The following is a 23,631-nucleotide window of genomic DNA, read 5'->3' on the forward strand; positions in this document are numbered from 1 at the left end:
GACAACTTGCGCTCGCCAAAACCCCCCATTGTATATGGACCCCTCTGGTAAAGCCTTGGCCACCCCTTGAAAACAAGTCTAGCTCCTCCACTGTTCCTAAGTTTTTGGATCTTTTCAAATTCCTGATATTGATCATTAACTCAAGGCAGCATGTGGAATTCACTAGTGCACTGGATGATACACAGTCAAGAGATTTTCCCCTTTCAACCAGATCTATGGCAGATTATCATAAATGTTTCACTAATGAAATATGTTTCCATCATAACAGATGCGTTGCTAATATACAGAACATGTGAAATTTAAGTTCAGTTGTTTTTTGTCCAGTCTCAGCAAAATGTTAGAACACCTAATCTTCAGTAATTACTACAGAGATGATTTTAACCTGTGATTCCCAGTAATTGTTGGCCTTTGTGGACCACGTGAGCGGTCAGTCGTGTGACCACAGCAGCTGTTAGTTATGCAGCCTTCCCCAACCGCATAAGGAACGACCCTTAAATGAAGTGTGAAATGTACACGTGTACCTCACGCTGCAACCTTCTGCCTAAATACGCTAAAATGACACGTGCAGCATTTGTTTACCGTCTCAGACTGAAGTCTTTTCCAAGGACAATATGGCCAGTCACCTTCTGAATTGGCAGGGTTTGGATTGCTCAGTTGCCACAAAATCTATCTATGAATTATTTAGTGGCCTGTAAAGTTTTGAATAGGTTAGGCACTGAAGTGCAGTTTTATTGTTGTACAGTACTTCAAGCAATCAGTTTATCTCGTTCAGTGGAGAAATTGTAACTGAACTGAGGTAGTGCACATGTCCATCCACTGGAGGGCAGCAGTGGTTTATTGCTTAGTGTGCACCCAAGCACACCTTAAAAAGGGTGAAAGAGGGTGAGAGGAAGAGATGAGAACTCAAAAGGAAAGGTTGGAGAGAGTGTGGTGAAACGTAAACTATAATCTAGCACAGTATGGCGCTCTACACACACACACACACACACACGCGCACACACACAGACATGCCTTGTGGAATTAAAGCACCCTATGCGAGTGTGTGTGGGTGAGTGAGAAGGTTGAGATGGCATATGACCATATTGCACCATCTGTCAGGTGTGTGTGACTCTTTGAGTGATGGTATGCATGTTCTATGGTGAACCTTAGCATAAAGCAAACTCTATAATTACTTATGTAGTTGCTATTTTCATGTTCTGATATGATATACATGCACACACATTCACAGATACACTGGTCCTCCACCCAAACAGCAATACACTTCCTTCCCTATTTTGAAATGTAATCCCAAACATCCATAACAAATTCTGAATTAAAACTTCACTCAGCAGTCAATATATTAGTAATAATAATATATTATCTACTAGTGGTAAAGTGAACAATTAAAAAGTTAAATGTAAACAGAATTTTCACTGTGCTTTATCTGTACAGTCTGACTTCATCATGCAATACATCTACAGTACATCGGTGCATTAAATCCCACTGTTAAGCAGCTGTAGCTGTCAGTGTTGTAGCGACAAAGTTTCCAGATAACGTTGATGGTTTTAATAATATGCATCACACGTGAGTCCCTGTGGCAGAGGCACATGGTATATGCCAGTCAGCGTTGCCATCTCACTCTCAGGCATTCTGTTATATCTGTGAACACATCCACTTCATCACTGACCAAAAGATTAGCAGGCAAATATAAAATGGCGCAATCTTAAATCTTGCTATGCAGTACACACACACACACACACAACTGTCCTCCACATGCGATGTGTGTGGCAGATTGTCTGCACGTATGCTGCCGATAAACCTTTGAACAAAGAGATCAGTGAGGTGTGTGAAACTTGAGTGTGTGTGTGGGAGTGAAAGAAAGAAAAATATAGGAAAGTGGTTGAGTGGTACATGGGGCTTTAGGATTCGTTGCTTGACTTTAGCCCAGAGGCAACTGTGCAGATGGTTGCGAAGTGTGTGTGTCTGTGTGTGTGTGCGTGTGTGCCTGTGTGTGTGTGCACACATGCTAAGACACCAGATGTGTTAAGTACTTTAAGTTAGAGGCCAGACTGGATACATGAGGTAACATAGGAGGTTGTGTTTACTGTAAACACACACACACACACACACAAACACACACACACACACACACACACTCTTGCCCTGAGACAGACGGCTACAGGATAACTTACTTGCTTTTTTTCTTTTACTTATTGCTATTCTTCCCCCTCTTTGTGTCTGTCTCTGTGTCTGTCTCAGGTTGTTGGCAGACGGAATAGACCCAAACACACGTCACCGGCTGGGCTGGACTGCACTTATGGTTGCCTCCATGAACAGGCATCACAAGTAAGAGACGTGTGTGTGTCTCTGGGCGCATTGGATAAGTGTTTGAAACCAGCGTTTGTCAAATGTTCTGTGATGAAGCGTGCTACTAATCGATCGTGATGTTCAGGATACGTGTGCATTTAAGGGACTCCTTTGTGTGTGAGATTGGAAAAGTAATGAGTCTTAATATGCAGAGAGTCTGCTGTTTCTAGAGTTTGGGGCGCTATTGTAGTTTGTTGATGTTAATTCATAATAATAATGTATAATAAAAAAGACATTTCATTTAGTGAATGTCAGTAAATAGATTTTAAAAAAAAATTATAAAAATTATTTCAGAACAGTATTATAAATAGTTTTTTGAAACAACAGTTTAGATTTAAAGGTGATATTCTTCCAGATATGAGGTTTTGTTTTGGAACACACGAGTCAGACGAGTCAGGTCTTCTTCTGACATTACTCCTTTCCACTTGGAAATGGTGACGGATCCAAGTGTCAGGATGAATCTCGTGGGTGGAGGTGAGGCTAACCTGCATGTAGAGACCCCCCCCCCCCTCCCCCCCTCGCCCCCTCTGGGTGATGCCTGCCGACGTCTTCTGTTGCCGGCAGTGTTCACCCCTTACCCACAATGCAAAGGATGGGGTTGTGAAGACATGTTGGAAAATTGTATCTGTCTAGGAGTCATGCCACCCTCCCCTTCACCTCTTAGCAAATGTAATTAATGTCTTTGCACGCACAGACACACAGTGCACACAGAAAATGAGAAGAGGTTGGTGGGGGGGGGGGGGGGGGGGGGGGGGGGGGGGGGGGGGGGCTGTTGGAGCTTAGAATCCAATTTAGGAAGCGTATTGCGGTGGGGGCATGCCCCCTCTTTTGAGCAGAGGGGTGAGGGCCATTGCCCCTCTGAAATGAAACAGATGCCATTCTGACTGGGCAAACATAGCAGAGACCTCTGGACCTTCAAAGAGATGAGGGGGAAACCTCACCCCTACGAGGGGGGAAACCTCACCCTGTGCCCCCTGATTGGTCAACCCCCAGAGTCGGTGGCCTGTGGGGAGGCCGGCGGGATGGGCAGACAGGAAGGAGCATGATGTGAGCTTTGCCAGGTCCGTGTTCCTAGACGTGCTACTGGGCAGCGCTTGGCAGTGCGGAAGCAAGACGTGGGGTGGCTCGTTGAGGCGTAACGGCTCGTTGGGTTGTGGCGTGAGGTTAAGAAAGGGGCAAGATGGACTGATGAGGAACTTTGGGAGTGTTGTGGGTGCACGTGGGAGTTGAGCTGACTTCAGATAAAGAGAAATAAAGAGAGAGATGTGACGGAGAGATGTGTGGGGAGTTAGAAGTGTGGAGAATGTGGAGGAAAGAGATACAAGTGGGGACTGTGGAGAGAGAGCCAAGACAGGCCAAGTGTGAGAGACACGGAGTAGAGGAGGACCCCGGAGGAGGTGGGGGAGGAGGTGGAGCTCAGGGTGGAGCTCAGGATGGGGCTCAGGGTGGGGCCAGCCGTCTGCTGCTTTTACATTTATCCGTGAGCACCACCTTAGCCCCACCCAAACCCTCCTGCTCAACTGTCGTGTGTGTGTGTGTGTGTGTGTGTGTGTGTGTGTGTGTGTGTGTGTGTGTGTGTGTGTGTGTGTGTGTGTGGAGACCAAATGTCCCCATAAGGATAGGAAAATTTTTCACCTTATGGGGACCACAATGCACAACTACCTTATTATTTTTTTTAGGGTTAGGATTAGAGCTAGGGTTAGGATTAGAGCTAGGGTTAGGGTTAGGATTAGAGCTAGGGTTAGGGTTAGGATTAGAGCTAGGGTTAGGTGTAGATGTAGCACTAAATAATCTCGATGCTGATGGAAGGTCCTACAAGGGTAGTAAACACGTCTCTGTGTGTGCGGACACATGCACACGCGTGTCTGTCTGTCCCTTGTGGACACTTTATAGTCTGTATGTAGGGTGTAACTTATAACATGAGCTATTGTTTGAATGATTATATGTGTGCGTGCATGTATATCTATGTAGTTATGGTTTGTGAGAGAGTAAGAGGGAGTGTTTTTCTGTCCTCAGTGTATACAAAGAATAGCTTAGTTTGCCCGCATGTATTATGTTGAGTGCTATGAAGAATTCTCTGTAGTAAATATTTGTGACAAAAATAATCGGTGTCTATTTGTCATTATGAGAAAAGGACTTTGCTCTTTCACACTCTCTAGTGGCAGAATTTAAATCTTCTCTCTCTCTTATTTAGCCACCATAGATTAATGATGTTTCCATCAGTGTCTGTACTAAACATATCACCACCTTTCAGAAATCCATCACAAAAAACTTATAGACAATGCTGGTGGGTGTTTATTTTGTGTGTGTGTGTGTGTGTGTGTGTGTGCGCACACGCACTCTTTTGTGCTGCACTCTCTTTGCCTGTTATGAGTGGTATAACTCATAGTTGCTATGACACTGACTCTGTCTTCCTGTCACTCAAAGCCCCTTGTGACCAATCAGAGCTTCAGGGTTGATGAGAAAGACCGCCCACATCAGGAAATGTTTCATTAGAGCGGTCTCCTTTATCCATCTTGTCATCTCTCAGTATCTCTTCTTCAAATGACTGTTGGTGCCTTATTTTTTATGTGTTTATCTCTAGCTGATATCGGTGCGTGTTCTGCGCTCCTCGCTGTGTGGGCACTCTCACACTCTTCCTCTCTCACACTCTTCCTCACGTTAGGTCCTGCGTTTCTCACGTTTATGCTTGTGCATCGTCTCTGTGTGCATTTATTGTTCCTGTTAAATTATTATAAGTAAATGAATTCCAGTGTATCATTTGTCCAGTGTCCACGTGTCTGCAGACAGAGGGACAGACTCTTCACTGTCCTGTTCAGTAGGCAGAGCGAGTCGTAGCAGACGACCATGGCCCATGTTCACGCCACAGACTTCTAGCACACGTGGAAGAGCAGCTAGTGTTAATTTGGTGAGGGGGTCGTAAAAAGGAGATTACAGTGGACCTATCTTCATCTTGACACTAAGCGCTGTTTGTCTCTCAGCTGGGGACAGGTGTAAAGTGTGTGTGTGTGTGTGTGTGAGAGAGATAAGAATGTGTTGATGGTGGTGAGTTTGACTCTTCTGGTGTCAGGAGCTTGGCTACGACTTTACTGTCTCCAGGGATGTTTTAGAAGCGCTTCTAGCTAGTGGCTAGATGTTTTAGAAGCGCTTCTAGCTAGCTTGTAGCTATTCTAGTGTGGAATCTGAAGGATCAGGGGAACGTGAGTGTGGAATCTGAAGGATCAGGGGAACGTGAGTGTGGAATCTGAAGGATCAGGAGAACGTGAGTGTGGAATCTGAAGGATCGGGGGAACGTAAGTGGGGAATCTGAAGGATCGGGTGAACGTGAGTGTGGAATCTGAAGGATCAGTGGAACGCGAGTGTAGAATCTGAAGGATCAGGTGAACGCGAGTGTAGAATCTGAAGGATCAGGTGAACGCGAGTGTGGAATCTGAAGGATCAGGTGAACGTGAGTGTGGAATCTGAAGGGTCAGGGGAACGTGAGTGTGGAATCTGAAGGATCAGGGGAACGTGAGTGTGGAATCTGAAGGGTCAGGGGAACGTGAGTGTGGAATCTGAAGGATCAGGTGAATGTAAGTGTGAAATCTGAGAAGGATCAGGGGAACGTGAGTGTGGAATCTGAGAAGGATCAGGGGAACGTGAGTGTAGAATCTGAAGGATCAGGGGAACGTGAGTGTGGAATCTGAAGGATCAGGGGAACGTGAGTGTGGAATCTGAAGGATCAGGGGAACGTGAGTGTGGAATCTGAAGGATCAGGAGAACGTGAGTGTGGAATCTGAAGGATCGGGGGAACGTGAGTGTGGAATCTGAAGGATCGGGGGAACGTAAGTGGGGAATCTGAAGGATCAGGGGAACGTGAGTGTGGAATCTGAAGGATCAGGGGAACGTGAGTGTGGAATCTGAAGGATCAGGGGAACGTGAGTGTGGAATCTGAAGGATCAGGAGAACGTGAGTGTGGAATCTGAAGGATCGGGGGAACGTGAGTGTGGAATCTGAAGGATCAGGGGAACGTAAGTGGGGAATCTGAAGGATCAGGGGGACGTGAGTGTGGAATCTGAAGGATCAGGGGGACGTGAGTGTGGAATCTGAAGGATCAGGGGGACGTGAGTGTGGAATCTGAAGGATCAGGGGAACGTGAGTGTGGAATCTGAAGGATCAGGGGAACGTGAGTGTGGAATCTGAAGGATCAGGGGAACGTGAGTGTGGAATCTGAAGGATCAGGGGGACGTGAGTGTGGAATCTGAAGGATCAGGGGAACGCGAGTGTGGAATCTGAAGGATCAGGTGAACGCGAGTGTGGAATCTGAAATGGATCAGGGGAACGTAAGTGGGGAATCTGAAGGATCAGGTGAACGTGAGTGTGAAATCAGAAGAATCATGGAACCGCGAGTGTGGAATCTGAGAAGGATCAGGAGAACGTGAGTGTGGAATATGAAGGATCAGGGGAACGTGAGTGTGGAATATGAAGGATCAGGGGAACGTGAGTGTGGAATCTGAAGGATCAGGAGAACGTGAGTGTGGAATCTGAAGGATCAGGGGAACGTGAGTGTGGAATATGAAGGATCAGGGGAACGTGAGTGTGGAATATGAAGGATCAGGGGAACGTGAGTGTGGAATCTGAAGGATCAGGAGAACGTGAGTGTGGAATCTGAAGGATCAGGGGAACGTGAGTGTGGAATATGAAGGATCAGGGGAACGTGAGTGTGGAATCTGAAGGATCAGGAGAACGTGAGTGTGGAATCTGAAGGATCAGGGGAACGTGAGTGTGGAATCTGAAGGATCAGGGGAACGTGAGTGTGGAATCTGAAGGATCAGGGGAACGTGAGTGTGGAATCTGAAGGATCAGGGGAACGTGAGTGTGGAATCTGAAGGATCAGGGGAACGTGAGTGTGGAATCTGAAGGATCAGGGGAACGTGAGTGTGGAATCTGAAGGATCAGGGGAACGTGAGTGTGGAATCTGAAGGATCAGGGGAACGTGAGTGTGGAATCTGAAGGATCAGGGGAACGTGAGTGTGGAATCTGAAGGATCAGGGGGATGTGAGTGTGGTATCTGAAGGATCAGGAGGACGTGAGTGTGGAATCTGAAGGATCGGGGGAACGCGAGTGTGGAATCTGAAGGATCGGGGGAACGCGAGTGTGGAATCTGAAGGATCGGGGGAACGCGAGTGTGGAATCTGAAGGATCGGGGGAACGCGAGTGTGGAATCTGAAGGATCGGGAGAACGTGAGTGTGGAATCTGAAGGATCAGGGGAACGTGAGTGTGGAATCTGAAGGGTCAGGGGAACGTGAGTGTGGAATCTGAAGGGTCAGGGGAACGTGAGTGTGGAATCTGAAGGATCAGGGGAACGTGAGTGTGGAATCTGAAGGATCAGGGGAACGTGAGTGTGGAATCTGAAGGATCAGGGGGACGTGAGTGTGGAATCTGAAGGATCAGGGGAACGTGAGTGTGGAATCTGAAGGATCAGGGGAACGTGAGTGTGGAATCTGAAGGATCAGGGGAACGTGAGTGTGGAATCTGAAGGATCAGGGGGACGTGAGTGTGGAATCTGAAGGATCAGGGGAACGCGAGTGTGGAATCTGAAGGATCAGGTGAACGCGAGTGTGGAATCTGAAATGGATCAGGGGAACGTAAGTGGGGAATCTGAAGGATCAGGTGAACGTGAGTGTGGAATATGAAGGATCAGGGGAACGTGAGTGTGGAATCTGAAGGATCAGGGGAACGTGAGTGTGGAATCTGAAGGATCAGGGGAACGTGAGTGTGGAATCTGAAGGATCAGGGGAACGTGAGTGTGGAATCTGAAGGATCAGGGGAACGTGAGTGTGGAATCTGAAGGATCAGGGGAACGTGAGTGTGGAATCTGAAGGATCAGGGGAACGTGAGTGTGGAATCTGAAGGATCAGGGGAACGTGAGTGTGGAATCTGAAGGATCAGGGGAACGTGAGTGTGGAATCTGAAGGATCAGGGGAACGTGAGTGTGGAATCTGAAGGATCAGGGGGATGTGAGTGTGGTATCTGAAGGATCAGGAGGACGTGAGTGTGGAATCTGAAGGATCGGGGGAACGCGAGTGTGGAATCTGAAGGATCGGGGGAACGCGAGTGTGGAATCTGAAGGATCGGGGGAACGCGAGTGTGGAATCTGAAGGATCGGGGGAACGTGAGTGTGGAATCTGAAGGATCGGGAGAACGTGAGTGTGGAATCTGAAGGATCAGGGGAACGTGAGTGTGGAATCTGAAGGGTCAGGGGAACGTGAGTGTGGAATCTGAAGGGTCAGGGGAACGTGAGTGTGGAATCTGAAGGGTCAGGGGAACGTGAGTGTGGAATCTGAAGGGTCAGGGGAGCGTGAGTGTGGAATCTGAAGGGTCAGGGGAACGTGAGTGTGGAATCTGAAGGGTCAGGGGAACGTGAGTGTGGAATCTGAAGGATCAGGGGAACGTGAGTGTGGAATCTGAAGGGTCAGGGGAACGTGAGTGTGGAATCTGAAGGATCAGGTGAATGTAAGTGTGAAATCTGAAGGATCAGGGGAACGTGAGTGTGGAATCTGAGAAGGATCAGGGGAACGTGAGTGTAGAATCTGAAGGATCAGGGGAACGTGAGTGTGGAATCTGAAGGATCAGGGGAACGTGAGTGTGGAATCTGAAGGATCAGGGGAACGTGAGTGTGGAATCTGAAGGATCAGGAGAACGTGAGTGTGGAATCTGAAGGATCGGGGGAACGTGAGTGTGGAATCTGAAGGATCGGGGGAACGTAAGTGGGGAATCTGAAGGATCAGGGGAACGTGAGTGTGGAATCTGAAGGATCAGGGGAACGTGAGTGTGGAATCTGAAGGATCAGGGGAACGTGAGTGTGGAATCTGAAGGATCAGGAGAACGTGAGTGTGGAATCTGAAGGATCGGGGGAACGTGAGTGTGGAATCTGAAGGATCGGGGGAACGTAAGTGGGGAATCTGAAGGATCAGGGGGACGTGAGTGTGGAATCTGAAGGATCAGGGGGACGTGAGTGTGGAATCTGAAGGATCAGGGGGACGTGAGTGTGGAATCTGAAGGATCAGGGGAACGTGAGTGTGGAATCTGAAGGATCAGGGGAACGTGAGTGTGGAATCTGAAGGATCAGGGGAACGTGAGTGTGGAATCTGAAGGATCAGGGGGACGTGAGTGTGGAATCTGAAGGATCAGGGGAACGCGAGTGTGGAATCTGAAGGATCAGGTGAACGCGAGTGTGGAATCTGAAATGGATCAGGGGAACGTAAGTGGGGAATCTGAAGGATCAGGTGAACGTGAGTGTGAAATCAGAAGAATCATGGAACCGCGAGTGTGGAATCTGAGAAGGATCAGGAGAACGTGAGTGTGGAATATGAAGGATCAGGGGAACGTGAGTGTGGAATATGAAGGATCAGGGGAACGTGAGTGTGGAATCTGAAGGATCAGGAGAACGTGAGTGTGGAATCTGAAGGATCAGGGGAACGTGAGTGTGGAATATGAAGGATCAGGGGAACGTGAGTGTGGAATATGAAGGATCAGGGGAACGTGAGTGTGGAATCTGAAGGATCAGGAGAACGTGAGTGTGGAATCTGAAGGATCAGGGGAACGTGAGTGTGGAATATGAAGGATCAGGGGAACGTGAGTGTGGAATCTGAAGGATCAGGAGAACGTGAGTGTGGAATCTGAAGGATCAGGGGGATGTGAGTGTGGTATCTGAAGGATCAGGAGGACGTGAGTGTGGAATCTGAAGGATCGGGGGAACGCGAGTGTGGAATCTGAAGGATCGGGGGAACGCGAGTGTGGAATCTGAAGGATCGGGGGAACGCGAGTGTGGAATCTGAAGGATCGGGGGAACGTGAGTGTGGAATCTGAAGGATCGGGAGAACGTGAGTGTGGAATCTGAAGGATCAGGGGAACGTGAGTGTGGAATCTGAAGGGTCAGGGGAACGTGAGTGTGGAATCTGAAGGGTCAGGGGAACGTGAGTGTGGAATCTGAAGGGTCAGGGGAACGTGAGTGTGGAATCTGAAGGGTCAGGGGAGCGTGAGTGTGGAATCTGAAGGGTCAGGGGAACGTGAGTGTGGAATCTGAAGGGTCAGGGGAACGTGAGTGTGGAATCTGAAGGATCAGGGGAACGTGAGTGTGGAATCTGAAGGGTCAGGGGAACGTGAGTGTGGAATCTGAAGGATCAGGTGAATGTAAGTGTGAAATCTGAAGGATCAGGGGAACGTGAGTGTGGAATCTGAGAAGGATCAGGGGAACGTGAGTGTAGAATCTGAAGGATCAGGGGAACGTGAGTGTGGAATCTGAAGGATCAGGGGAACGTGAGTGTGGAATCTGAAGGATCAGGGGAACGTGAGTGTGGAATCTGAAGGATCAGGAGAACGTGAGTGTGGAATCTGAAGGATCGGGGGAACGTGAGTGTGGAATCTGAAGGATCGGGGGAACGTAAGTGGGGAATCTGAAGGATCAGGGGAACGTGAGTGTGGAATCTGAAGGATCAGGGGAACGTGAGTGTGGAATCTGAAGGATCAGGGGAACGTGAGTGTGGAATCTGAAGGATCAGGAGAACGTGAGTGTGGAATCTGAAGGATCGGGGGAACGTGAGTGTGGAATCTGAAGGATCGGGGGAACGTAAGTGGGGAATCTGAAGGATCAGGGGGACGTGAGTGTGGAATCTGAAGGATCAGGGGGACGTGAGTGTGGAATCTGAAGGATCAGGGGGACGTGAGTGTGGAATCTGAAGGATCAGGGGAACGTGAGTGTGGAATCTGAAGGATCAGGGGAACGTGAGTGTGGAATCTGAAGGATCAGGGGAACGTGAGTGTGGAATCTGAAGGATCAGGGGGACGTGAGTGTGGAATCTGAAGGATCAGGGGAACGCGAGTGTGGAATCTGAAGGATCAGGTGAACGCGAGTGTGGAATCTGAAATGGATCAGGGGAACGTAAGTGGGGAATCTGAAGGATCAGGTGAACGTGAGTGTGAAATCAGAAGAATCATGGAACCGCGAGTGTGGAATCTGAGAAGGATCAGGAGAACGTGAGTGTGGAATATGAAGGATCAGGGGAACGTGAGTGTGGAATATGAAGGATCAGGGGAACGTGAGTGTGGAATCTGAAGGATCAGGAGAACGTGAGTGTGGAATCTGAAGGATCAGGGGAACGTGAGTGTGGAATATGAAGGATCAGGGGAACGTGAGTGTGGAATATGAAGGATCAGGGGAACGTGAGTGTGGAATCTGAAGGATCAGGAGAACGTGAGTGTGGAATCTGAAGGATCAGGGGAACGTGAGTGTGGAATATGAAGGATCAGGGGAACGTGAGTGTGGAATCTGAAGGATCAGGAGAACGTGAGTGTGGAATCTGAAGGATCAGGGGAACGTGAGTGTGGAATCTGAAGGATCAGGGGAACGTGAGTGTGGAATCTGAAGGATCAGGGGAACGTGAGTGTGGAATCTGAAGGATCAGGGGAACGTGAGTGTGGAATCTGAAGGATCAGGGGAACGTGAGTGTGGAATCTGAAGGATCAGGGGAACGTGAGTGTGGAATCTGAAGGATCAGGGGAACGTGAGTGTGGAATCTGAAGGATCAGGGGAACGTGAGTGTGGAATCTGAAGGATCAGGGGGATGTGAGTGTGGTATCTGAAGGATCAGGAGGACGTGAGTGTGGAATCTGAAGGATCGGGGGAACGCGAGTGTGGAATCTGAAGGATCGGGGGAACGCGAGTGTGGAATCTGAAGGATCGGGGGAACGCGAGTGTGGAATCTGAAGGATCGGGGGAACGCGAGTGTGGAATCTGAAGGATCGGGAGAACGTGAGTGTGGAATCTGAAGGATCAGGGGAACGTGAGTGTGGAATCTGAAGGGTCAGGGGAACGTGAGTGTGGAATCTGAAGGGTCAGGGGAACGTGAGTGTGGAATCTGAAGGATCAGGGGAACGTGAGTGTGGAATCTGAAGGATCAGGGGAACGTGAGTGTGGAATCTGAAGGATCAGGGGGACGTGAGTGTGGAATCTGAAGGATCAGGGGAACGTGAGTGTGGAATCTGAAGGATCAGGGGAACGTGAGTGTGGAATCTGAAGGATCAGGGGAACGTGAGTGTGGAATCTGAAGGATCAGGGGGACGTGAGTGTGGAATCTGAAGGATCAGGGGAACGCGAGTGTGGAATCTGAAGGATCAGGTGAACGCGAGTGTGGAATCTGAAATGGATCAGGGGAACGTAAGTGGGGAATCTGAAGGATCAGGTGAACGTGAGTGTGAAATCAGAAGAATCATGGAACCGCGAGTGTGGAATCTGAGAAGGATCAGGAGAACGTGAGTGTGGAATATGAAGGATCAGGGGAACGTGAGTGTGGAATATGAAGGATCAGGGGAACGTGAGTGTGGAATATGAAGGATCAGGAGAACGTGAGTGTGGAATCTGAAGGATCAGGGGAACGTGAGTGTGGAATATGAAGGATCAGGGGAACGTGAGTGTGGAATCTGAAGGATCAGGGGAACGTGAGTGTGGAATCTGAAGGATCAGGGGAACGTGAGTGTGGAATCTGAAGGATCAGGGGAACGTGAGTGTGGAATCTGAAGGATCAGGGGAACGTGAGTGTGGAATCTGAAGGATCAGGGGAACGTGAGTGTGGAATCTGAAGGATCAGGGGAACGTGAGTGTGGAATCTGAAGGATCAGGGGAACGTGAGTGTGGAATCTGAAGGATCAGGGGAACGTGAGTGTGGAATCTGAAGGATCAGGGGGATGTGAGTGTGGTATCTGAAGGATCAGGAGGACGTGAGTGTGGAATCTGAAGGATCGGGGGAACGCGAGTGTGGAATCTGAAGGATCGGGGGAACGCGAGTGTGGAATCTGAAGGATCGGGGGAACGCGAGTGTGGAATCTGAAGGATCGGGGGAACGTGAGTGTGGAATCTGAAGGATCGGGAGAACGTGAGTGTGGAATCTGAAGGATCAGGGGAACGTGAGTGTGGAATCTGAAGGGTCAGGGGAACGTGAGTGTGGAATCTGAAGGGTCAGGGGAACGTGAGTGTGGAATCTGAAGGGTCAGGGGAACGTGAGTGTGGAATCTGAAGGGTCAGGGGAGCGTGAGTGTGGAATCTGAAGGGTCAGGGGAACGTGAGTGTGGAATCTGAAGGGTCAGGGGAACGTGAGTGTGGAATCTGAAGGATCAGGGGAACGTGAGTGTGGAATCTGAAGGGTCAGGGGAACGTGAGTGTGGAATCTGAAGGATCAGGTGAATGTAAGTGTGAAATCTGAAGGATCAGGGGAACGTGAGTGTGGAATCTGAGAAGGATCAGGGGAACGTGAGTGTAGAATCTGAAGGATCAGGGGAACGTGAGTGTGGAATCTGAAGGATCAGGGGAACGTGAGTGTGGAATCTGAAGGATCAGGGGAACGTGAGTGTGGAATCTGAAGGATCAGGAGAACGTGAGTGTGGAATCTGAAGGATCGGGGGAACGTGAGTGTGGAATCTGAAGGATCGGGGGAACGTAAGTGGGGAATCTGAAGGATCAGGGGAACGTGAGTGTGGAATCTGAAGGATCAGGGGAACGTGAGTGTGGAATCTGAAGGATCAGGGGAACGTGAGTGTGGAATCTGAAGGATCAGGAGAACGTGAGTGTGGAATCTGAAGGATCGGGGGAACGTGAGTGTGGAATCTGAAGGATCGGGGGAACGTAAGTGGGGAATCTGAAGGATCAGGGGGACGTGAGTGTGGAATCTGAAGGATCAGGGGGACGTGAGTGTGGAATCTGAAGGATCAGGGGGACGTGAGTGTGGAATCTGAAGGATCAGGGGAACGTGAGTGTGGAATCTGAAGGATCAGGGGAACGTGAGTGTGGAATCTGAAGGATCAGGGGAACGTGAGTGTGGAATCTGAAGGATCAGGGGGACGTGAGTGTGGAATCTGAAGGATCAGGGGAACGCGAGTGTGGAATCTGAAGGATCAGGTGAACGCGAGTGTGGAATCTGAAATGGATCAGGGGAACGTAAGTGGGGAATCTGAAGGATCAGGTGAACGTGAGTGTGAAATCAGAAGAATCATGGAACCGCGAGTGTGGAATCTGAGAAGGATCAGGAGAACGTGAGTGTGGAATATGAAGGATCAGGGGAACGTGAGTGTGGAATATGAAGGATCAGGGGAACGTGAGTGTGGAATCTGAAGGATCAGGAGAACGTGAGTGTGGAATCTGAAGGATCAGGGGAACGTGAGTGTGGAATATGAAGGATCAGGGGAACGTGAGTGTGGAATATGAAGGATCAGGGGAACGTGAGTGTGGAATCTGAAGGATCAGGAGAACGTGAGTGTGGAATCTGAAGGATCAGGGGAACGTGAGTGTGGAATATGAAGGATCAGGGGAACGTGAGTGTGGAATCTGAAGGATCAGGAGAACGTGAGTGTGGAATCTGAAGGATCAGGGGAACGTGAGTGTGGAATCTGAAGGATCAGGGGAACGTGAGTGTGGAATCTGAAGGATCAGGGGAACGTGAGTGTGGAATCTGAAGGATCAGGGGAACGTGAGTGTGGAATCTGAAGGATCAGGGGAACGTGAGTGTGGAATCTGAAGGATCAGGGGAACGTGAGTGTGGAATCTGAAGGATCAGGGGAACGTGAGTGTGGAATCTGAAGGATCAGGGGAACGTGAGTGTGGAATCTGAAGGATCAGGGGAACGTGAGTGTGGAATCTGAAGGATCAGGGGGATGTGAGTGTGGTATCTGAAGGATCAGGAGGACGTGAGTGTGGAATCTGAAGGATCGGGGGAACGCGAGTGTGGAATCTGAAGGATCGGGGGAACGCGAGTGTGGAATCTGAAGGATCGGGGGAACGCGAGTGTGGAATCTGAAGGATCGGGGGAACGTGAGTGTGGAATCTGAAGGATCGGGAGAACGTGAGTGTGGAATCTGAAGGATCAGGGGAACGTGAGTGTGGAATCTGAAGGGTCAGGGGAACGTGAGTGTGGAATCTGAAGGGTCAGGGGAACGTGAGTGTGGAATCTGAAGGGTCAGGGGAGCGTGAGTGTGGAATCTGAAGGGTCAGGGGAACGTGAGTGTGGAATCTGAAGGGTCAGGGGAACGTGAGTGTGGAATCTGAAGGATCAGGGGAACGTGAGTGTGGAATCTGAAGGGTCAGGGGAACGTGAGTGTGGAATCTGAAGGATCAGGGGAACGTGAGTGTGGAATCTGAAGGATCAGGGGAACGTGAGTGTGGAATCTGAAGGGTCAGGGGAACGTGAGTGTGGAATCTGAAGTATCAGGAGAACGTGAGTGTGGAATCTGAAGTATCAGGAGAACGTGAGTGTAGAATCTCAGCAGGCTTGGGATAAGTGTGGATGGTGAACAGGATCAGGAGAATTCTAGTGCAGAGTCTGGTGTGTTGGGAGAATGCAGGCAGATATTTCAGCCCATTTGGGCTGGATGGGTGGGGGGGGGGGCAGGGCCACGTAGGCCCAGTACAGATCAAGGCTACTCAACCCGCTCCAAACTCAACAATGTGACGCCTGCATTTGTGCAGTAAAGGAAGAGTGACGAGGGTTTGTATGGAGATGTATGTTTTGCTGAGCTTTGATGTGTGTGTGTGTGTGTGTGTGTGTGTGTGTGTGTGTGTGTGTGTGTGTGTGTGTGTGTGTGTGTGTGTGTGTGTGTGACCTAAGGAGTGACCATTCACGTGAACACTACCCATCAATGGACTTCTTGACCGTTCCAGCTGGAACGGGGAGGGAGTGAGGGCTGGACACAAGGCTCCACTCAGACAGAAAGACGTGTGTGTGTGTGTGTGTGTGTGTGTGTGTGTGTGTGTGTGTTTGGGGGGTCCTTTATGAAAAGGAGGTGGAGTGGAGCTTCAGGAGAGAGGGATTATCCGTCTATTAGGAGGGTTGGATGGTGGGAATGCTTTGGGATTATGTCAGAATGGGTGGGAATAAGGACTGTGTTACTAATGAGGGGAGTGAGAAGAACCAGGAATGATGAACTGAAAATGCTGAGAGTTTGTGATGTGGAAACGTGGGTCATTTTTCTGTGTGGATTTTCATTGGAGTTGTCAAATCATAAAAATGTAATATTAAAATTCAGTAAGATGGAAAGTTTAATATTAACAAGTCTTCACAGCGTGTCAAGATGAAACTTCCCCTGAACAGCTTCACTGATGCTGTCTCGATAGACACACACACACCTTGACCTATACTGCTCACACACCACCTGTCTCACATATAGAGAGTGAGCACTGGACAGCTGGCTGTCTGGGTTTTTTTCTGACAATAGGTAGAACTCCACTTACTTCCATGAAGAATGTTTTGTAAACAAGAGACAGGACTTGGAGACAGGAAGCAGGTGTGTGTGTGTGTGTGTGTGTGTGTGTGTGTGTGTGTGTGTGTGTGTGTGTGTGTGTGTGAGATAGCGAGATAACAAATCTTAACAGAATTGGTGATTTATTTTGTTGATGAAATTAAACATTTTTAGAAGTGAAGGTTGGGATTTTTTTATATGAAAAGTGTCATTTGAATCAAGTCTGAAAACTGTGCGAATTGTCTCCATTAGTGTTCGTTCAAGACATGATGCTGAAGTTTGTATCTCTCTCAACAAGTTAGTACCTGTGTTTGTCCTTTTAAGAAATGGTTTCCCTCTCTCTTTCCCGTTCTCTCTCTCTCCCTCCCCTCCCCCCCGCTCTCGTCGTGTGTTTGAGGTTGAGCTTCAGTCAGGGTCAGGGTGAGTGTTTAGTCTCATCCTGCCCTCTCACATGCCGTGTCGAGGGGGGGGGCTGGTTTCTCAAACACAAGCCCTCTGATATGTTCCCAACTCTTCAAATCTGCACAGCCCTGAAGGGTGTCCTGCTGTCCTGCTGCTCCAGCATGAGGCTGTGAGATCACCAGAAATCAGAAAAGTCATTGTAAGAACATATTAGAAGAAATGTATACGTTCAAAATGTCTGAGGTAACCATTGACAGTCATTGGGAAATATATGCTTATGCAGACATGTACAGTTCTTCAAAAAGCAGTCTGAACTCTGCCACTTGTTGGCTGACGCAAACCAGAGCATCAGTGTCCACTGTTAGCACACAGATCAGACTTATTACCTCAGGAACCAGGCACAGAACCAGGCTCTGCCCACAAGAGGTCACAGAAAGTTCAGCAGAACTCGGACAAACCTGTTGCAGTAATCAGAGCAGGTATGCCCAGTGTTGTAAACATCATGAAAGAACATTTTAACCCCCTCAAAGAGCTCAGGTCAAGATTTCAGTTCACCTTGCTTTCTCTTAAACATTCAGTTTCCCAGAACAGAACAGGATCCATAAAGATAACGTGAACTGGAAGTACATAATATAGTTTCCTTCTCAGTCATTGTGTATGTCTGACTGAACCCGGATATTCAAGAGTTTATCTATCAGGATATCACTTGATATCATTGGTTAATTATTTTCCCTGCCCACTGAGCATCGTAGAAATGAAATCGGAAGACCTTTTAGAGATGGAAAAAGTTAAAGGAAAAGCAGTTATTCATGTGTTAAATAACAATATAGGTAGCCTGTCTCTGTCTCTGCTCTTGTAGTACAGGTAGCCTGTCTCTGCTCACATAGTACAGGTAGCCTGTCTCTGCTCACATAGTACAGGTAGCCTGTCTCTGCACGCATAGTACATGTAGCCTGTGTCTGTCTCTGCTCACATAGTACAGGTAGCCTGTCTCTGCTCATATAGTACAGGTAGCCTGTCTCTGTCTATGCTCTCGTAGTACAGGTAGCCTGTCTCTGTCTTCTCATGTATGTCTGAGTGTGGTGGTTTAAGTCAGATGGTTTACCTCTCAAATTCACAGGAACGACATCCATAATAAGCTGATGGGGAATTACAGTTGCACTCAGTAATGAGGAAACGGTCCAGATGAGCAGTGCTTTCTAATGAAAAAATATGGGTATGGGATTGGTACAGGAACATTGGCATCATGCCATCTCTAATTTGTGAGTAACATGAATAAATTACAAAATTGTCAGTTGTGATTTTGTTAACAGCCTCTGTGTTCTTGTGGCATATTCATCATAGAAGTTCGTCATTTAGACCCTAAAGCTGTAATAAAAAAACACCCACAGATCAATATAGGGAACACTGGCTTTAAATATGTAATATGCTTTTAATGTAAGTAAACATTTAAAGGCTTTTTTGCAGTTTAGTTTAGCAGACTGATAAACCTTTGATGTGACAGTTAAAGACTGTATTAAATTGTTTAGATTAAACTGCTTTATTTTTGTCATTTTCATGACACCCACAGAACCCTCATCTGGAATGTTTGAGGTGTGTGTGTGCGTGCATTGGTGGGCGTGTGTGTGTGTATGTGTATGTGTACATGAGTGTGTTTGTGCTAATATGGTCTTCTAGCCTCACAGTTAAGTGCACACTGACCAAGACATTGACTTGGTAAATATAATGTGCTGAAAGTCATATACCTGAAGCGTGTGTGTGTCTCAGTTCATGTGTACATGGCCAATGTTCAAAGCCGTTTCTAAGGGATACCTATTTGTTTTGACGCTGCACTGACTCCCTTAGCGTACACGTTTCGGCCAAGCGTTCCGGTGGGTGGAACTTTCCGGAAGCTCGAGCGTGTGGCGGCCTCCAGCAGAGCAGTGGAGCATGGGAAATGTGTACCAAGGTGGACAGGCAAGACGGACATCACCATGGCAACAAAGGGAGCCTCCCTCCCCTGGACTGATGGAAACTATTTCAATGACAATGTCGTTCTATTTCATTCATCCATCGCAGTCAGACGCAGAAGTAAACTCAGTTTGTGTTGTTTTAATTCTCTTTAAACGATTGGATTCTGCTTGATATACATGCCCAGAAAGCAGATCACTGTGAGTCCACATAGATATTACATATTACATATCTGGGTATTACAGAGCTGGAATAAGAAGCACTGAGTTAGTTGCCTTCCACCTTTGTATACGTTTAGGGCTCCGATCTCTACGTGCAGGGCAAGCAGGGCCTAATAGTGGCGTAGCATGAGGTGAGCGTACGGTTATCGGGACCCTGCGGTCAGGGGCGGAGGGCTGGAGGCCCTGAGCATCCCAGGTCTCGGGACGGCACATCAGGAGCACGGCGGGAGGAACCAGGACGCTGCGGGATGATCAGGATGGGCGGGTTCAGGAACATACTGGACCTCTGCTCTGGATGCATATTTCAATTCACTGTTTGCATTTCACTGAAATCTCTCTCTCTCTCTCTCCTGTGTCTCTGTCTCTTTCTATCTTTTCTCAGTGTGGTGAGGGTTCTGCTAGATGCCGGAGCTGATCCGAACCTAGGGGATGAGTTTAGCAGTGTTTACGGAACTGCACGGGACAAAGGCATACACTCCCTGGATGGTATGACGTGTGTGTGTGTGTGTGTGTGTGTGTGTGTGTGTGTGTGTGTGTGTGTGTGTGTGTGTGTGTGTGTGTGTGTGTGTGTGTGTGTGTGTGTGTGTGTGTGTGTGCGCAGTGCCTTGAGGCGAGTCTCGTTACTATAGAACACAATCCCTCCAACTCTTTTCAGTCATCGTCATCATCATCATGAGAGCATCTGAATCATCTGTGCATAATACCATAAAGCCAAAGAGCTCTCTTAAAATAAAAGGAGAAGAATATTTCAGCCCTCTCCCATATGGAGCAACACTGCAAGGGTTTGTGTGTATTATTACAAATATCAATTTATCCATGGACAGTGTTATTATGGAATATCTAAACACAGACACAACATATTTGCATATCTATAATGGTTCCATTTTGCAAACATGTTATTTTTTTATTATTTTTCATAAAAAGGCTCAGCCACACAAACGTGCACACATGCATACACACACTGCAGTAGGAGACATATTTATATATGATATGTATATTACACACATTTGTATTGTTGGCAGTTTTTTGGGCCGTCTGGGAGGCAGCTATCCCAGATGCACCGTGATGGATGGGCAGGCAGAAGAGTGTGTGTGTGTGTGTGTGTGTGTGTGTGTGTGTGTGTGTGTGTGTTAACATGTTTCCTTCTGAGTGTGTGTGTTTCTGTGAAAAGTACTCCTATGGCTGTGTGTGTGTGTGCGTGTGTGTGATGGATGGTATGCTCCTCTCTCTCTGACGCTTTATTGAGTTAGCTGTGATTATCCAGCTCTCAGACATTAGTTACCAATGACGACCAGCCTGACAGCAGTGAGAGAGAGAGAGGGAGAGGAGGGGAAGAGAGGAAGAGAAAACGGTAGGAAAAAAAAAGAAAGACAATGAGAGGAAGAAAAAGTTGGGGGGGGGGCAGAAGGAGAGGAAGTGTGTGTGTGTGTGTGTGTGTGTGTGTGTGTGTGTGTGTGTGTGTGTGTGTGTCTCTGTGTGCTTGTGTGATTTTATTTCATTTCACTTCTGTATGTGTCTCTTTCGGATATCAGAGCTCACAAAGTGTGTTTGTATACGTGTAAGGGAGTCAGTATATTATCCCATATGAGGTAGTGTGTGTCTAAAAAGACCTAATAAACCAATTTCCTGTAACTCTGTCAACACTAGCAAATCTTACATATTTAAAACTGAATGTGTTTGGGTTTTATATGCGTAATATCTGCTGTTTGTTATTTTACTGCAAATGTCCGAGGTAAAGGACTGCCTTTGATTAACTACCACCTTCTATTCTTCCACTCACTCTGTTCCTTTCTCCCTTTTTTACCCTTCTACCTTCGCCTGGCTGTTCCTCTCCTGTTCCTGTCTGTCCATACCCTCCTCTGCCTGTCCTTTCCCTCCCTGTCTGTCTGTCCCTACTCTCACCTGTCTGTCCCTTCCCTGGTCTGTTCACCCTACCCTCAACTGTCTGTCTGATCTGTCACCTCTGATCAGTTTGATCTTGTTAGCTTTCTGTGTTGGTTTAAAGATGAATGTCTGATTCTTTTCTTTTTCTTGTGTTCATCTTCTCTCGTGTCTCACACTCTCACTCATTCTATCCATCTCTCTCAATTCCTTCTCTTGTACTACCGCCCTTTTGTTATTATGGTCTCTTGATGTATGATCACATCATCTTTCCAAGCAATTAGTAATTTAGTAATTGTAGATAATTAATCTCTCTAATCTTTCTTTCTCTCTCTCTCTCTCTCTCTCTCTCTTTCTCTCTCTCTCTCTCTCTCTCTCTCTCTCTCTCTCTCTCTCTCTCTCTCTCTCTCTCTCTCTCTCTCTCTCTCTCTCTCTCTCTCACACACACACACACATTACACATTTTGATATGCTGTGCTCTCTATCCCCATACCAACCTGTCTGTCTCTCTGTCTGTCTCTGCCCAGTGCTGGTCAGTAGGGAGGATGAGTTCAGTAGTCGTCTCAGCAGTCGTGCAAGTTTCCGTGGGTGTACGCCGCTCCACTACGCCGTGCTTGCCGATGACCTTCGCACCGTACGCATGCTCCTCGAAGCAGGTGAGGGCAAAAGTCAAAGGTCATCTGCCCAAAACCTTGGAACATTTTCAGATTGTGGTGTTAAGAATTGCAGTGCCTTTATCACGGTTATATGAGTGTGATGTGCAATATAGTGGATATCAGAAACAGTTATCCCGGTGATTTCACTGCAGATGTCTGATTTTCAAAATCTACACACGCACACACGTTTGCTTCCTGGGGAGAAGTTGCCTCCTTAAACAAGTGACCCGGGTCGCCTGGGGCAGTTTGGCTCAAGTTGACCTTTCACCCATGGAGTGGAAGATCTGCGGGTTACTTGACCCGCTCCCAGAGGGCGTCAGGGTGTGTGTGTGTGTGTGTGTGTGTGTGTGTGTGTGTGTGTGTGTGTGTGGGGGGGGGGGGTGGATATTGTGAGGTTTATATTGGCATGGTTTTTAAGCCCAAAGGGTAGTCACAAGATAAGAACGAGCTCCACACATGCACAGGCTCACACACACACTCGTACACACACACACACACACACACACACACAGTTTCATTAGATACATTCATGTACCTCTTACGAATGCCCATTATTAGCCAATTACAAAACACATCCACTCTTGCTCATAGATAAAGTGTGGGTGGATGAAACCGGGCTGTTTTTAGATTTAAAACGCATTTAACACATTTCCATAGCTGAAACAGCAGGGTCATACTTTTTGTTCTCTTTCATTATTCAAATATGCAACTATGCTTTCAGAGAGAGAGATAGGTAGGGAGGGAGGGAGGGAGGGGGGGAGGAAGAGAGGATGGAAATCAGGAGAAATACAAAAGGGTGTGGCTACAGGAACACTTTAAGTGTCAACACTGTCTAGAAATCTCCATCCAGAAATAAAATAATTCACCTAAAACACCATATGCATTTTCAGATTCAACAAAAAGGAGCATCTTACAAACATAAGTATATATTTTTTATACCTAAAAAATCTGATTACCGCTTAAAAAGCCCCATTACCCAGAAGTCTCAGCTGCCAGTGGCCACACCCAGCAGACAGAGCAGCGTCCAATGTCAGGAACCATCGATCAGAGTGATGACATCATCACAGCGAGACATTTTCTGCATCTACTAAAGTGCACAGCAGATACAATAGAATACAATGCAATGCTACACAGAGGGGGAATTGCATCTGTCAGATACAATATGGCTGTTAGGGAACAGAGTTAAGAATTCATTCCCTAATAACCCTATTGTATCTGACACCTGCAATTCTCCCTATGGCCTGAACAAACCCAAATATTTTAATGTTGGCAGTTCAGAGAAAAGGGCCTGACAAATCCAGTGAGCCGTTGTGAGTGAGGGAAAGAGAGCATTCTGTAGACCTGTCCACAGGAACATGGTCACCTCACCAAACCCTCATGTGTAGCTGCTGCTGTTTGGTGTATGTTGGGGTATGTTTGAGGTCCGACAAACCCCACAATCATATCTTCATTCGAATTCGAGTAGCTAACTGCCCCACTTTCAAGATGTAAACCAAGACTAAGGAGTTCTAGAAAAAAATGCTTAAGATTTGATAATATTTAAAGTCTGAGCAACAAATGAGCTTACAACAGATATAGACGGGCAGAAATGTATTCATTGCTGAATTTGCTTTCAGACTCAGAATTTGATAAAGTGCTGCTGTGAAAACCGCTGAAATGTCATCTCATGCCTCTCACACTGGCAATCCAATAAGCATATGGATATTTATGCCCTGTGTATAATATTTGTTTAGCTGCATCTCCACACATCATTAACACCCACCACCATGTTAGAGAGCAGGCTTTCATCACACCACACATCGAATCCCGATGTCTGGTGTTGCGTGATAGAACTTCATTTAAAAAAGAATTTATCTGGTGCTGTAAAGAGTGATCTTCCTGGAATTGGTTTTTAGGTTCTTCGAGATCT

At 47.6% G+C, this 23,631-nt stretch overlaps 1 protein-coding gene across 1 annotated transcript in view; it reads left to right on the top strand.

Moving 5' to 3' along the window:
- Positions 1–23,631, top strand: part of clpb (ClpB family mitochondrial disaggregase) — a 41,614-nt gene that overhangs the window by 1,046 nt on the left and 16,937 nt on the right. Inside the window, 3 exon segments of the mRNA XM_076976444.1 lie at positions 2,239–2,325; positions 19,568–19,671; positions 21,594–21,722. Of these exon segments, the coding sequence (XP_076832559.1) occupies positions 2,239–2,325; positions 19,568–19,671; positions 21,594–21,722 (320 nt within the window).

The sequence above is a fragment of the Brachyhypopomus gauderio genome, chromosome 16, assembly GCF_052324685.1.
Source record: "Brachyhypopomus gauderio isolate BG-103 chromosome 16, BGAUD_0.2, whole genome shotgun sequence".
Lineage (NCBI taxonomy): Eukaryota > Metazoa > Chordata > Actinopteri > Gymnotiformes > Hypopomidae > Brachyhypopomus > Brachyhypopomus gauderio.